Source organism: Trypanosoma cruzi, genomic scaffold (genome assembly GCF_000209065.1).
Source record: "Trypanosoma cruzi strain CL Brener 1047053516999 genomic scaffold, whole genome shotgun sequence".
NCBI lineage: Eukaryota > Euglenozoa > Kinetoplastea > Trypanosomatida > Trypanosomatidae > Trypanosoma > Trypanosoma cruzi.
This window is the reverse complement of record NW_001849399.1, coordinates 22,769-34,854: the sequence shown is the minus strand read 5'-3', so window position 1 is coordinate 34,854 and position 12,086 is coordinate 22,769. Positions and strand designations below refer to the sequence as shown.

At 48.1% G+C, this 12,086-nt stretch overlaps 8 protein-coding genes and 1 pseudogene across 8 annotated transcripts, besides 10 other annotated features; all 9 read left to right on the top strand.

The window, feature by feature from the left end:
- On the top strand, positions 1-790 carry Tc00.1047053506581.69 (annotated as a pseudogene; the record flags this gene model as incomplete).
- Positions 1-7,560: a sequence feature (heterozygous, non-Esmeraldo-like haplotype).
- Positions 1,042-1,072: a sequence feature (AT_rich).
- On the top strand, positions 1,080-1,892 carry Tc00.1047053506581.60 (hypothetical protein, conserved; the record flags this gene model as incomplete). Its single annotated transcript, XM_801933.1, has 1 exon — positions 1,080-1,892. One exon carries the CDS (start codon positions 1,080-1,082, stop codon positions 1,890-1,892), a length of 813 nt encoding a protein of 270 aa, XP_807026.1.
- Positions 1,978-2,010: a microsatellite.
- Positions 2,208-2,253: a microsatellite.
- Positions 2,318-2,881, top strand: Tc00.1047053506581.50 (hypothetical protein, conserved; the record flags this gene model as incomplete). Its single annotated transcript, XM_801932.1, has 1 exon — positions 2,318-2,881. The coding sequence occupies one exon, from the start codon at positions 2,318-2,320 to the stop codon at positions 2,879-2,881; it is 564 nt and encodes a 187-aa protein (XP_807025.1).
- Tc00.1047053506581.40 (hypothetical protein, conserved) lies at positions 3,078-5,486 on the top strand (the record flags this gene model as incomplete). Its single annotated transcript, XM_801931.1, has 1 exon — positions 3,078-5,486. One exon carries the CDS (start codon positions 3,078-3,080, stop codon positions 5,484-5,486), a length of 2,409 nt encoding a protein of 802 aa, XP_807024.1.
- Positions 6,802-8,271, top strand: Tc00.1047053506581.30 (eukaryotic translation initiation factor 3 (eIF-3) interacting protein, putative; the record flags this gene model as incomplete). Its single annotated transcript, XM_801930.1, has 1 exon — positions 6,802-8,271. The coding sequence occupies one exon, from the start codon at positions 6,802-6,804 to the stop codon at positions 8,269-8,271; it is 1,470 nt and encodes a 489-aa protein (XP_807023.1).
- Positions 7,561-8,460: a sequence feature (areas merged during assembly that could not be assigned to a particular haplotype. This can correspond to areas where the two haplotypes were merged or to regions with more than two copies in the genome that were merged during assembly.).
- Positions 8,430-8,458: a microsatellite.
- Positions 8,461-12,086: a sequence feature (heterozygous, non-Esmeraldo-like haplotype).
- Positions 8,487-8,540: a microsatellite.
- On the top strand, positions 8,696-9,394 carry Tc00.1047053506581.20 (hypothetical protein, conserved; the record flags this gene model as incomplete). Its single annotated transcript, XM_801929.1, has 1 exon — positions 8,696-9,394. The coding sequence occupies one exon, from the start codon at positions 8,696-8,698 to the stop codon at positions 9,392-9,394; it is 699 nt and encodes a 232-aa protein (XP_807022.1).
- Positions 9,709-9,746: a sequence feature (AT_rich).
- Tc00.1047053506581.14 (peptidyl-prolyl cis-trans isomerase, putative) lies at positions 9,910-10,239 on the top strand (the record flags this gene model as incomplete). Its single annotated transcript, XM_801934.1, has 1 exon — positions 9,910-10,239. One exon carries the CDS (start codon positions 9,910-9,912, stop codon positions 10,237-10,239), a length of 330 nt encoding a protein of 109 aa, XP_807027.1.
- Positions 10,491-10,554: a sequence feature (T-rich).
- Tc00.1047053506581.10 (dolichyl-phosphate beta-D-mannosyltransferase precursor, putative) lies at positions 10,576-11,358 on the top strand (the record flags this gene model as incomplete). Its single annotated transcript, XM_801928.1, has 1 exon — positions 10,576-11,358. One exon carries the CDS (start codon positions 10,576-10,578, stop codon positions 11,356-11,358), a length of 783 nt encoding a protein of 260 aa, XP_807021.1.
- On the top strand, positions 11,678-12,086 carry Tc00.1047053506581.4 (hypothetical protein, conserved; the record flags this gene model as incomplete). The annotated part of the gene is made up of 1 exon (XM_801935.1): positions 11,678-12,086. A coding segment is annotated over one exon (409 nt), but the record flags the coding sequence as incomplete, so codon positions are not given.

Here is a 12,086-nt window from a genome sequence, read left to right as displayed (position 1 = left end):
ACACAGGGCGCTGCCGTTCACACCTGCAGCACTCAATGCCGCCGCACAGTAAACGCGAGAGCGCCGTTTTAATTTCTTCTCTCGCCCCCCCGTTGGGTTTGCGGGGAGGGGATTTCAGGAGATGTGCATGACGCTCACAAAACGTACGGCAAAACTCCGTCATCATAGGAGTCAGATGTCATTTCCAGGAGGGAGGGTGGATCATGGCGAGACGATTATAACCGCCGCTCAGCGCGAAACCATGGAGGAAATAGGCATCCCTGCATCGTCCTATTGTGTCATTGGCACACTGCATCCGATTTATTCTTCTGACGGCGGATCCAAGGTGTTTCCCGTGGTTGCTGTCGCCGAATCCGCTGTAGAGCCGGTTTGCAAAAGTCCGGATGAGGTCGCTTCTATTCATTACATGCACCTGTCCCGTCTGCTTCTGGAGTCTGAGCGAACACACTGTCGTCTTATTAAAAGGCACTCTTTAACAGGTGGTATGCCAAGTTACTTTCCTTGTTTTTTTGCTAGTGAATCGCAGGCTGTGGTCTGCGGTGATGTTTGCCCCACAAAAAATACACCGTCAATTCCAGAGGACGGTGGGTTGTTTCCTATGCTGCGGGAAAATTTCCCTGGTGAACTCGTCTGGGGAATAACCGCATTTATTACATGCGAACTTTTAGTGCGTCTTTCCGCCGTGCTGGAGTTGAGTCAACTCCGTGAAGGAGACGCGATGGGTTTGCTGAGGTGCAGTTCTGTTGTTGCTCGCGACCCAGAGTGTATTTACAAGGAAAACTCCAGCTGACTCAATTACTGCAAGAGACAACAAATTGATGAGCGAGGAGGGGCGGTGGAAAAGAGAGGGAAACGCAGTGACTTAAGGCAAGGCTGCTATTTGGGTGTGCTTGTGTATGTATTTGGGGGAATGGGCAAAAAAAAAAAAAAAGGTATGAGAGTGCGTGTCTGAGGAACGAAATGGAATATGGGGTCTGTGTATTTCCGCACTTCTTTGACGGTTTCATTAATGGATTCAGTTCATTTTTATACATTTGGCACAATATTTTTTTTATTTTTATTTTTTTTTTTTGTGATAGATGCACCATAAGATGCTGGACAACCAGTGTTTTATGATGTTTTTGTTGCTAGTGTTTTGCCAATTTTTGTGTTTTGTGTCGGCTGATGATGGGGCGACGCAAGCCGCTTTAAGACGACTGCGGGAGGCGGTGACTCAACACGATGTAGAGGAAGTGAAGCGTGTGATTCGTGACAAGTCGCTTCAGCCGTCGGTGGCACTTCGTACTCCACCGCCCCTGTACTGGGTGGCCAATGAAAGAACCGACTCGGAGAACCTCGCTCGCATCACGCAGATACTCCTGGACCATTTTGGCGAGAGCAATTACGACTACGACATGTACCACCCACTAACACGCGCGGCTCACCACCATCTCGGAGGCGTAATGGCCACCCTGCTCAATTGGCCGGACACCATCAGGGAGGTTCACGCGAAGTATCTCTGGTGCGAAGATCTGGCGTCACTGCCCGAGTCCGTACGGGTTGTTATCACGCCTGAGAGCCCAAAATGCTTTCGGGATTTTGTTCGTGTGGTGGAATTTGAAAGGAGTGAGTTGACGGCAGCGGCTAGGCGTCATCAGCGAGGTGCAGAAAATGTCGCCGTCGAGGATTTTGAATGGTCAGACCCCTTCTTGAGCCCGCCACCAGGGAAGAAACCCTCAATGAAGCATTTTGTCATGAATCCACGAGCTTTTGCGGATTTTGCGGAGGCGATTACATACTATTTTTTGGGAGAGTGGGCTCCTCTATTTACCTTCATTTACAGTGCAATTGTTCTTACATTTGGATGCATGGCATGCGGTGTTTATTTTGTGGCGTCGCGGCGAGGACGATGATAATATCTGAGGGAAACAAAGTGGCTGCTCTGATGTGCATGGTGTGAAGGATGATAAAGAAAAGTTGAGTTTTCGTGAAGCGGTCTTTTTTTTTTCCTTTTTTTTTTTGTTTGTTTTTGTCCGTATGTGTGTGCGTGATTGTTGTTGGTTTACATGCAAGCAGAAACATGAAGGGAGAAGAAGGTAACAAGAAGAGAAATTATAATATCGCTTGCAGGAGTTATTTCCCATCTGAAGACGTTTGGGCTGCATTGTGGCTGGCTACTGTTGTGGTTGTCTTTGATGCCTCCTTTTTTTTTTTTTTTAAATTGCAGCTACTATTATTATTATTATTATTATTATTATTATTACTATTATTGTTTTGCGTTTTTTCCCCACTTATTGCGACGTCCCTCTTTTTATTTTATTAGTTGTTTGCCTCCGTCATGACGGTGCCGGAGGCAGCGAGGGCAAAGGCTCTCTTGCAGCTAACGGCACTTCTGAAGGGCCTGGAGGAGTTCAGGCTCCAACCGGAGAATGCGGACTTGTACGCTGAGACAGTGGTGACCAGAATGAGTTCTGAGTATTCCGACAAGGAGTCCTTTCGCGACCAGCTAATGGGTCTGCTAGCAAACATTCGAAACCTGGACGGTGAGCTTGAGAAGGTTGGCCCTTCGCTCCTGGCTACCATGAAACCAGAGGAGATGCTCTCCAGCAAACAGCGGCGGGACCGCGACCGTTTCTTGAGGAAGAGGGTTCGTGAACAGATTCTGTACGACGTGACCAGCATGCTTTGTGCCACGTGCAAACTTGTGCGGCCGGATCGTCTCAATCTCAACCAATTGGCACTTGACTCGGAGGAAAACGGGACGCATTTCGACTACAATTTTGACAACCTTTGCCAGTGTGATCACCGCAGCGACGAGGACGAGAGAAGCACATCGACGTTGTCATCGTTGGCCTCAGAGAACAACGGGAGTGCGGCTGATGAATGCTCACCACACGCATAAGCCGGCACCTTTTTTTGTTTACAGGATACGGATTTTGTGCCCTGCGCTTGGTATGTTACTAACAATTCTATTATTCGGTATGTGTGTGTGTGTGGAGAGGGGAGGGGGGTTGGTTTTTGGATCGTTGCGTGACGACGTCCACTTCTTTCTCTTTTTGAACGCGTTCTTTTTTATTTTTTTATTTTTCTTCTTGCGGATGAGGAGGGATGCTTGGAGGGCGGGCGTGGATCCTGCGAGAATGAACACAGGAGAGGTCGATGGTGTGGGAGACGGTAACGAGTCGTGCCGGGAGGAGTTGGCGAGCGCGGCCTCGCGTCAAACCGTTCCACCTCGACGACCGACGGACGAGGAGGGGACGGACGTTATTGCACAGGAGGCCCGTGAACTTATTGAACGGATGCGTGTGGAATTGAGTCAGTTAAGAGGTTCCGTTGATCTTCGTGAGAATACGGAGCGTTTGATGTCCCTCAGGGCTGCGCGCCATTTGATGGCTTATAAGCGCCGATCCGACGCTGAGAATCAGCAGCCAGAGAATGTTGCAGAGTTTCAGCGAATTGCACAAAATGAATTTTTTTTTGTTCCCATGGCGACGGCACCGATGACACGTCTCACTGTGTGTAGCCACCAGGAGAAGGGGGCGCGGCAAAAACGATTTAAGCAGCGAAGGATTGACGCCGGACCCTCTCAGGACTCTCCTCCGTGGAATTCCTCTACAAGTCTTCAGAATAGTGACAAAACCACGGCGAAAAAGGTACCCGGTTCAACTGTTTCAGTTCGGGATTGCCCGTTGGCTCCCACGAAGGGGATTGCACCAACTGCCCACACGTTAGCTGAGTTTAATAGGGCCAGTAACTGCTTGGAACGGACCTCTGAAGAAGAGGTCGACGATTTAACTGATAGAAAGGGGGTTGCTTCCCGGGTTGACGAGATATGGGTCCGTGACTATTTACGACGGCTTAACATTGTGACACGTGGGCCAACGGAGTCGGAGGGACGCATCGATGATCCTGTGCTGAATGGAGTTGCGCTGCATCACCTTGTGAGTATTGCGTTGAATAGGGATTTAAAGGAAGGGCGTGCCACACACCCCGCGATTGTGTTAAAACCTCAAAACTTGGACGATGTTCGGTTGAATTATGTTGTGGCTTTGAATCTCTTGCGGGCTGCGGAGAATGACGCGACTTTACAAATCCCTAGAGAATGTCGTCTCATACGCCCAGAGAGTGTAATTTTGAGAGGGGATTCAGTAGCACTTTTTACTTTAATGCGCACAGTTGTCGATGCGTATTTGCCGATAGCCTGCGAAGAGCTTTGGGCAGCTCCGTCACTGACATGGCAGCCTCACCCAGATGGAGGGGGTTACACACCGAGCGCGATGCGTTCTCTTGAGTTGGAAGTGTGTGCTTTTTTGCAGTCTCAGAATGTGTTGGCTGACCCTGTTGTGCATCAGTTACCACCTGATGATGCTCCTGTTCCAGACGCCCTTAGTGCGCCCTTTCTTGCACCGCGGAGAAAGCTGTGGTGCATGCGGACTGAGGGATTCCCTTCATTGTATATTCCTTCTGTTTTCCCGTTTTTCACGAATGGCACGGCTTTGTGCGATCTTGTTGGGAGGGTCACGGGTAACCGTCTTTCTGTTTACAGGAATCCCAGGGTGAAATCCAACTGTATGGAGAATATTCAGGCGGCGTTTACGGTGCTGCAGAGATATTGCCCCACAAAGATGAGTCCGTTTTTTATTGAATCACCTGAATGCGTTTTCTATGGGGATCGACGATACATCTTGCTGCTCCTAGAGGACATAATGCGGATGGCCCATGGTGTCCCTCCGCGGCGGCACGCTCCACGCTTAACCGATACACCGCACTTTGGACGACAACGTTCCTCTCAGGTTCCACATACCTTAACTGTGGGGGTGACGCAGTCGTCGAGCTCGGCGTCAATGCCTGAGGTGCAGAAACAGCAGCGTTTGGGTGAGTTGGCGTCAAAGCTCTTCGAAAAGAATCCTGGCAAAGAAGAAGGCTTACGAGACCCGGATAGGGCAACACCGCGGTGCGTCATTGCCTCACCGCTTTCGGAAGGCCGGCGGGCAGGGCGCCCGACTCAGGCCAGGCAAGTACCCTTTTCTTCTGCACCGTTGGTTGAAACGAATATCACGTTAGGTGCACTGGATACGCCTGTTGCCGTTTTGAACGGCGTGGAGTACATGGATGACGAGGTAGCGATGATGCAAAAGTGGCTTATTGAGGTTCTTGGCCCGGGCTTTCATTACACCGCTGCGGACCATTCTTTTTCCGTCTCTTCTCGCGATCTACAGCTGGGCGGAACGTCCCTCATATTTTCTGATGGTGTTGTTTTGGCGCACATGATACGTCTTCTGGAGCGGCGTCGCTGCGTGGAGCTTGAGTCAATAGAAATGCATGCGAAGGCCACGGCAGCAAAGCGACGTAATATTAAGAAGTGCGTTTCATTTTTGCAGACTGAGAAGCGTGCTTTGCTCAATGTGCCGCTACTGGACGAGATACTTCTTGCCGGCGATCGCCTTGGCGTGCTGTACGTTGTGCAATGCCTTAGGAATACCTATCGCTTTGCCGTGCGAGTATAGAGAGAGACCGCGTCTTTTTTTTTTGCTTATGCATACGCACAAGCGCAAATGGTTTTCTTACAGTTTTCTTTTCTTTTTTTGTATGTTGTGGGCTGCTGCCATCTTTTTTTTTTTTTGTTGTTGTTGTTTGGAATCTCTCACTTTTTGTACTCAAGTTTTTTTGTTTTTCGTTGCCTGATTGAGGAAATAATATTTTGACCGATAAAAAGACAGAACATGAGAGGACCTTACCAATGTAAGTTGGCATTGACATTGGGACATTGTTGACACTGCCACTACTGGCTTGACGGTTTCACGGTACAAGCATCTATTTTAAAGAGCAGGATCCCGAGAAATGATAGACCCTTTGTGTATTTTCCTTGTGCCTTCCCCGCTCAATTCAACGCCTCACGTTGCACGGTAACATGTGCCCCCCCGATCTCATGGTGTTACAACTGCGTGCCTCAGCAAGACGCAGCCGGTCCGCGCACTGGTTGATGCCGTCAGCCCTGTACAAACAGAAACAATCCCGTGCGGGAAACATTGTTGGTTTTTGGCTTTCCCCGACAATACGTGGCAATTGGCCCTGGCAACACTTTGGTGCAGCCAACCATTAAATTAAAAGGGCATAAAATGCATCTTCTACAAACCGTGTGCAAGCAAGAAAGGCGAAAAAACAAAACAAAAAAACGTCTGGAAACTAATGAAGGAATGCGGGGCTAAAACTTTTTTTTTTTTTTTTTTGAGCTTGCGGGAGGAATATGTGACCAGATGGGGCCGAACCGATGATAACGCGTCTCGGATGCATTCCTTGGCTTTTTATTGAAAGCCTGATGTTTGTTGTTAACGGTATCGCGTTGGAGGGTGGCAAGTGCAGCTTTTGTTTCATCTGTTGTCCCAGTCACCTCCTCGGTGACTCTTCACGCGGAGATGAGTCCGGCAGCTGCGGGGGCACTTGTAATGACTGCCACTTCGTGAGCTCACAACGAGCCTGGCTGTCATGGATGAACTTGGGAACCGTTTGGTTTACTGGTGTGCGTGTATGTGTTTGTGTGCGTTGGGTGAATTTTCTTTGAATTATGGGGGATGTTGGGTACAGTGAACCAAGCTGTTGCCTCCCACTGTGCTTTGCCCTTTCTTCTTTCTGGGGGCATGTGACGAGGCCTCACCCAGGCACAATATTTGACTTTGTTTATTGTGCAATTTTCTTGTAGGTCCGATTGTTTCAACTCTCCACTTTGTGGTGAAGCCGACCTTACTCCACTTTTTTTTTTTTCTGGGGGTGTGAACTGGTTTCTCTTTAACAGGAAAGCGCGCGAAATCAGGCAGGTGATAAATGACGACGAATCCGGACATTGAGTCGGATATCCCACATGAGGTGTACTCCTTCTTCAGGGCTCTGAACAAGGCGGTTGACTCGTGGGACACAAGCCTTCTTCATGAGTTGTACGAGAACCAATTCCCAGGACTAACGCAGAACTTCTATATGGCCGGTCCCGGGCAGTTCCGTCCGTGGCCGTCACTACGGATAAAGGCAGTTGCTGATTGCTTTAAAAATCGCACTGCTGAGCAGCTTTACTCGTTCTTACGGCTAAAGCATTTGTTTACTGACCGTGCTGTAAGCCCAAATGATGCGAGGTCTTCCTGGGATACGTTCAATAACCTCTTTAATGCCCTTCCCTCTGGGAGCTGCGATGTGCCAAACTGGCTTCTGTGGGACATCTTTGATGAGTTTTTGTTTCAGATGACTGTGGTTTACCAGAAACGTTTTACTGGAAGGGTTGGATGGTCGGTGAACGAAGGAATGCAGCTGATGGAAAGAGTTGTCGCAGAATCCGGCATTGAGGAGGCTATTCAATCGGAGAACTTGGATGAAATTACCAAGCCAGGAGCTCGACATGCGCAGTGGATGTGTGGCTTTTTTGGAATTGTTACCATAGCCAAAGTCAATGTGCTCTTGGGCGACTATATGGGTGCGTTGAGTGCTTTAAAGCCCCTGGATGTTTACGGTCGTGGAAGACAAATCTTACTTGTGGTGGCTCCGGCATATGTGTCGTTGCTGTACCACATGGGCTTCAGTTATCTGATGCTTCGACGCTATGCGGATGCTAGTCGCGTTTTCCGTTTGAGTTTGACAACAAAGGTATCGAGCCGCAAATTTTCGGAAAAGATGCAGTTTGATTGTGCTTACATGCATGTTATCTCCTGTATTCTGGGTGGAATGCAGCCTGATAATTTGAGCTGGCTAGTGGAGCCACGAAAGCTCAGTGGATTTGAAGACGAAAAGGAGCTCCTGTCGGCAGGTGATGAAGAGCGATTCCGTGAAGTGTTTGATCGTTGTAGCCCGAAATTTCTTGCGATCCCCCCCATAACCACCATTATGTACAAGGGCACAGATGGCAAAGAGCTTCAGGCGCGTCTGTTCCGTCGAGCCGTGAAGCAGCAGGAGGACATCATTAAGTTGCGTGGATTTTTTGGCGTGTATCAAACCACAACGACGGAGCTTGTGAAAACTGTATTAGACGTGGATGATGGACACGTGCCTTTATTTGCGATGAGGCTGCGCTCTCGACAGCTCGTGCATGACGGGTCATCGGCGGACCTGCTCTCAGGGAGCTACGCCGTTCGTTCAGCCATTGACTACACCGTTAAGGGAGAAAACATCGATGTGGTGCAAAAGTCTTCTTACCGCACGACGGAATCCAAGTATTTTATGCGCATCAACAACCTGCGCCGGAGACAGAGGCATTTTGAGAACCAAAGACAGGAGAGACGCCAGGCACAACCCATCTCGGTCGCCAAATGATAATTTGTAACGCTTTTTTTCCACGCCGCATTTTTGTCGTTCTTGTCGTTGTTGTTCACTTCAAATCAACCATTAAAGGCCGCACTGCATAAGTAGCACGCCTGATCGTAATTTAAATCCTTGAATAGGCACTAACCCAAAGGAAATAGTAAAAACAAAAACAAAGGAAGAAAGAAAGAAAGAGAGAGAAAGGTTTTTTTTTGTCTGCGCATAACAGAGAGAGAGAGAGAGAGAGAGAGAGAGAGAGAGAGAGAGAGAGAGAGAGAAAGCGATCTGACATCTCTTTATAGCACGCCATGGCTGAGATTTTTGGTTTACTCAAATATATATATTTTTTCTTTTTCTCTCTGTATTTATTTTGTTTTCTCGTTTTGCAATTTGTCACTTTTCCACTGTCTTTACGGCCGTGGAAGTTGCTTGGTAGATGTTTCTGGATGAAGAACAATGTGTGCCTGAAGCGTGTCTCGCTGAAAATCCGGTGTCGCAGAAGACTTCTCTACAGCGACCGGAGGGGGAGCCGGACAGGATAGAGCAAAGCCTCCTTGGAGGCCATGGAGCAAAGGAGATACATCCCTCATGGCGTCGTGACTACTCTTCAGTGAATGCAAAGAGTCGGGAGGAGAACAAGCCCCGTTCGAGCCCTAGCGATTTGGCTACAAGTGCGATGCCAAACCATTGGGAGGATGAAAGAACAGGAAACTTACTTTACGAGTTGCGACGGATTGTCCCGCATCTTTCACCGGAATTTGACTGCGGGGAGCGTGACGCAACGTTGATTCTCTCCGCCATACGATCCGGCTCTGCCGCTGAAGGCACCGACTCTTGGGAACACCGTTTGTCTTCACTGGAGGCAGAGAAGCGGATGATACAAAGCAGACTTGATCGTCGGAGCCACGAGTGTGAGGAACTGAAAGGGACCGTGGCTGAACTGAGACAGAAACTTAGAGCAACGCAGGAGAATACAAATGCTTCTGTGAATGTGCTTTCTAAAAGACGTGAAGAGCTGCGAAAACAGCTTTTGCTTGAGGAGTCACGGAGCCAAAAACTGAAAATTCGTAATGGACAGTTGGAGATGGAGCTGGAACGGCTTAAAGAGATGTTGCGTTCACGACTAAGCAAGTAGATGGCGGGGGGACAATAAAAGAAAAATTACCACGTGGAGTTTTTTCGTATTGAATGAGGCATTAGGTATTTTTTTTATCTTTAGCTTTTGTTATCTGATTGTGCCTCACGGATGTTTTCAGCGTGCGCTTCCGCATCGTCTGTAGGTGCCATTGCGTTGGTGTGTTTTGTTGGGGGAGACACGGAGGGAAGGGAACATGCGGTTCGATTCCCTTTTTTTTTTTTTTTTTTCAGGAGTGTGTGTGTCTGGGGAGCGTTTTCTCGGGAGAAAAAGAAACGGAGAAGTGTCTGTTTGTGCGTGCTGGTTGCGGTCGCAAAATATATATATTTATATTTATATATTTAGTTTTTTTCCTTTACTTTTGTCCCAACAACATTCTCTCCTTTTTAAATTTTTATTTTCTTCTCTTCTCCCCCTTTGCATCCGCCGCTGTATGTGTAAACATGTATGCTTCTGTCTTTTTCTGGGAGTATTGTTTTACATTTTTTTGAAGGAAAAATATTGCTTTATTTATTATGGGAGTCACGCGGCAAGTACTGTCCGCAGGAAACGGGGTGCAGCCAAAGGCGGGCGACAAAATCACCGTCCACTGCACGGGGTATCTCGCCAACGGCAGGAAGAAGTTCTGGTCAACTTTGGACAAAAATGAGCCCTTTGACTTTCGTGTAGGGCTTGGGCAGGTGATTCGAGGATGGGATGAAGGAATGCTGATGATGTCGACTGGTGAAAAGGCTGAGCTCAAAATGTCTGGCGACTATGCCTACGGGAAGAAAGGATTCCCCGCTTGGGGCATCCCTCCAGACGCCGATCTTATTTTTGAAATCGAACTTCTTAAGATAAATTGAGATAATTACTGAAAGGAGGGTTGCAGTAATTTTTATTTTTCTTTTCTCCGGGTCTCTGCATGAGTGTAGCGATGGGTGTTGGACCTCGTGTGCCCGTGAGTGAGGTGGGTGACTGTGTCAACTTTCCCTCATGGAGCATGAGAGCGTGTCCCGGTGCGCGTCGGCCGTGAAAAGACTTTTTAAATTACGTCCCTGTTCTTTTTTCTCCCGAGAAAAAACACGAAAGGAAAATATCTTTGGGCCAAAAAGTGAAAAAAAAAAAGAAAAAAATAATAACAACGACAATAAAACATAAAACACAAGAAAAAAAAAAAAGAGGATTCAAGCGTCTCTTCGATGCCAATCAGCTACACCATAGTTGTTCCAGCATACAAGGAGTGCGGTAACCTGGAGGCTCTTACAAAGCGGGTGTTTGATGCTATCTGTGATGCCGGATTTGCCAAGAATGATGTGGAGATGCTCATTGTTGACGATAATTCGCAGGATGGCTCGGTTGAGGTTGTGAAGAAGCTCCAGAAGGAAGGATATGGGGTGCGCATTGATGTTCGGACGAAAGAGCGCGGGCTGAGCAGCGCAGTCATTCATGGTATTTCCAACTCCAAAGGAAAGTACATTCTTGTAATGGATGCGGATCTTCAGCATCCCCCTGAAGCGGTGCCTCGGCTAATTCGCGCCCTTGAAAGACCAGGGGTTGATTTTGTCTGCGGCACCAGGTACGGTGCAGGTGTAGCCATCGATGGCGACTGGCCTATTCATCGACGTGTCATCTCGTGGGGTGCACGCGTGCTTGCTCGTCCTCTGACACCCCTCAGTGACCCTATGTCAGGCTTTTTTGGCCTTCCCAAGGAGGTTTTTCAGCGTGGTGTAAGAGACCTGAGCCCTATTGGCTACAAGATTGCGCTGGAAATTTTTGTTAAGTGCCACGTACAGAAGTATGAGGAAGTGGGGTTTAACTTTGCCACTCGAATTGTGGGTGAGAGCAAGTTAACGGGAAGGGTCATAATTCATTACTTGAAGCACCTGCGGGCACTTTATCTTTATGCATTTGGCAAGTGGATTCTGCTCGTACCGCTGCTTATGATATTCATTTTTTTTTGGGCTGTGAAACAGGTCGTGTAGTGTCTTCCCGCGCGGGAATGGACTGCACCGATGAAAGGGACAAAAGCACAGAAGAGAAGTAAAAAGAAGGGTGGGAAGAGAGAAGAAAGCAGGCATATATACACATACATATGTATATAACAGCAAAAAAAAAAAAAATAACGAGTAGACACGCCTGTAAAGGCGGTGAATCGACAGGTGGGTGGGTATCATTTACGCCCTGTCGTTTTATTGTATTTATGTCTTTGGCATAATAAATGTTTTCTTTCTGCTCCTTCGACTAAATTACTTGACATTTCTATTTTATTGCATTTTTTAGGGGCACTGCATTAGTACAATAATGACTAGGGGTGATATTGTGGCCGTTTTTTGCGATGCACTGCACGAGCAGGAGATGGCCGCCAGGCTCACGCAATTGGCCAATTTTCCGTTTAGAATTTTTCCGGTGCGTAACGGCCCATCAATGTACCGAGCCGTGCGAACGTTCTGTGCCTCTCGCAATTGCTACCGTTGCGCTTTGAATCTGTGTACGGGAACCACAGAGGACGAGGATCGCGCGAGCCAGGCAGTCTTGGCCTCATTATTTGAACAACTGGAAGTTGTTTACTGCGGCTGTCGTTACATGACGCTGAAACAGCCGCTTGACGTTCTTTTTATGATGTGTGTTTATGCGGGGCTGCCCATGCCTCTCTTCTCCGTAGTGAAATCTGAGGAGGACATTGAGCAGCTCAGCCTGCGATTTCCTGTGA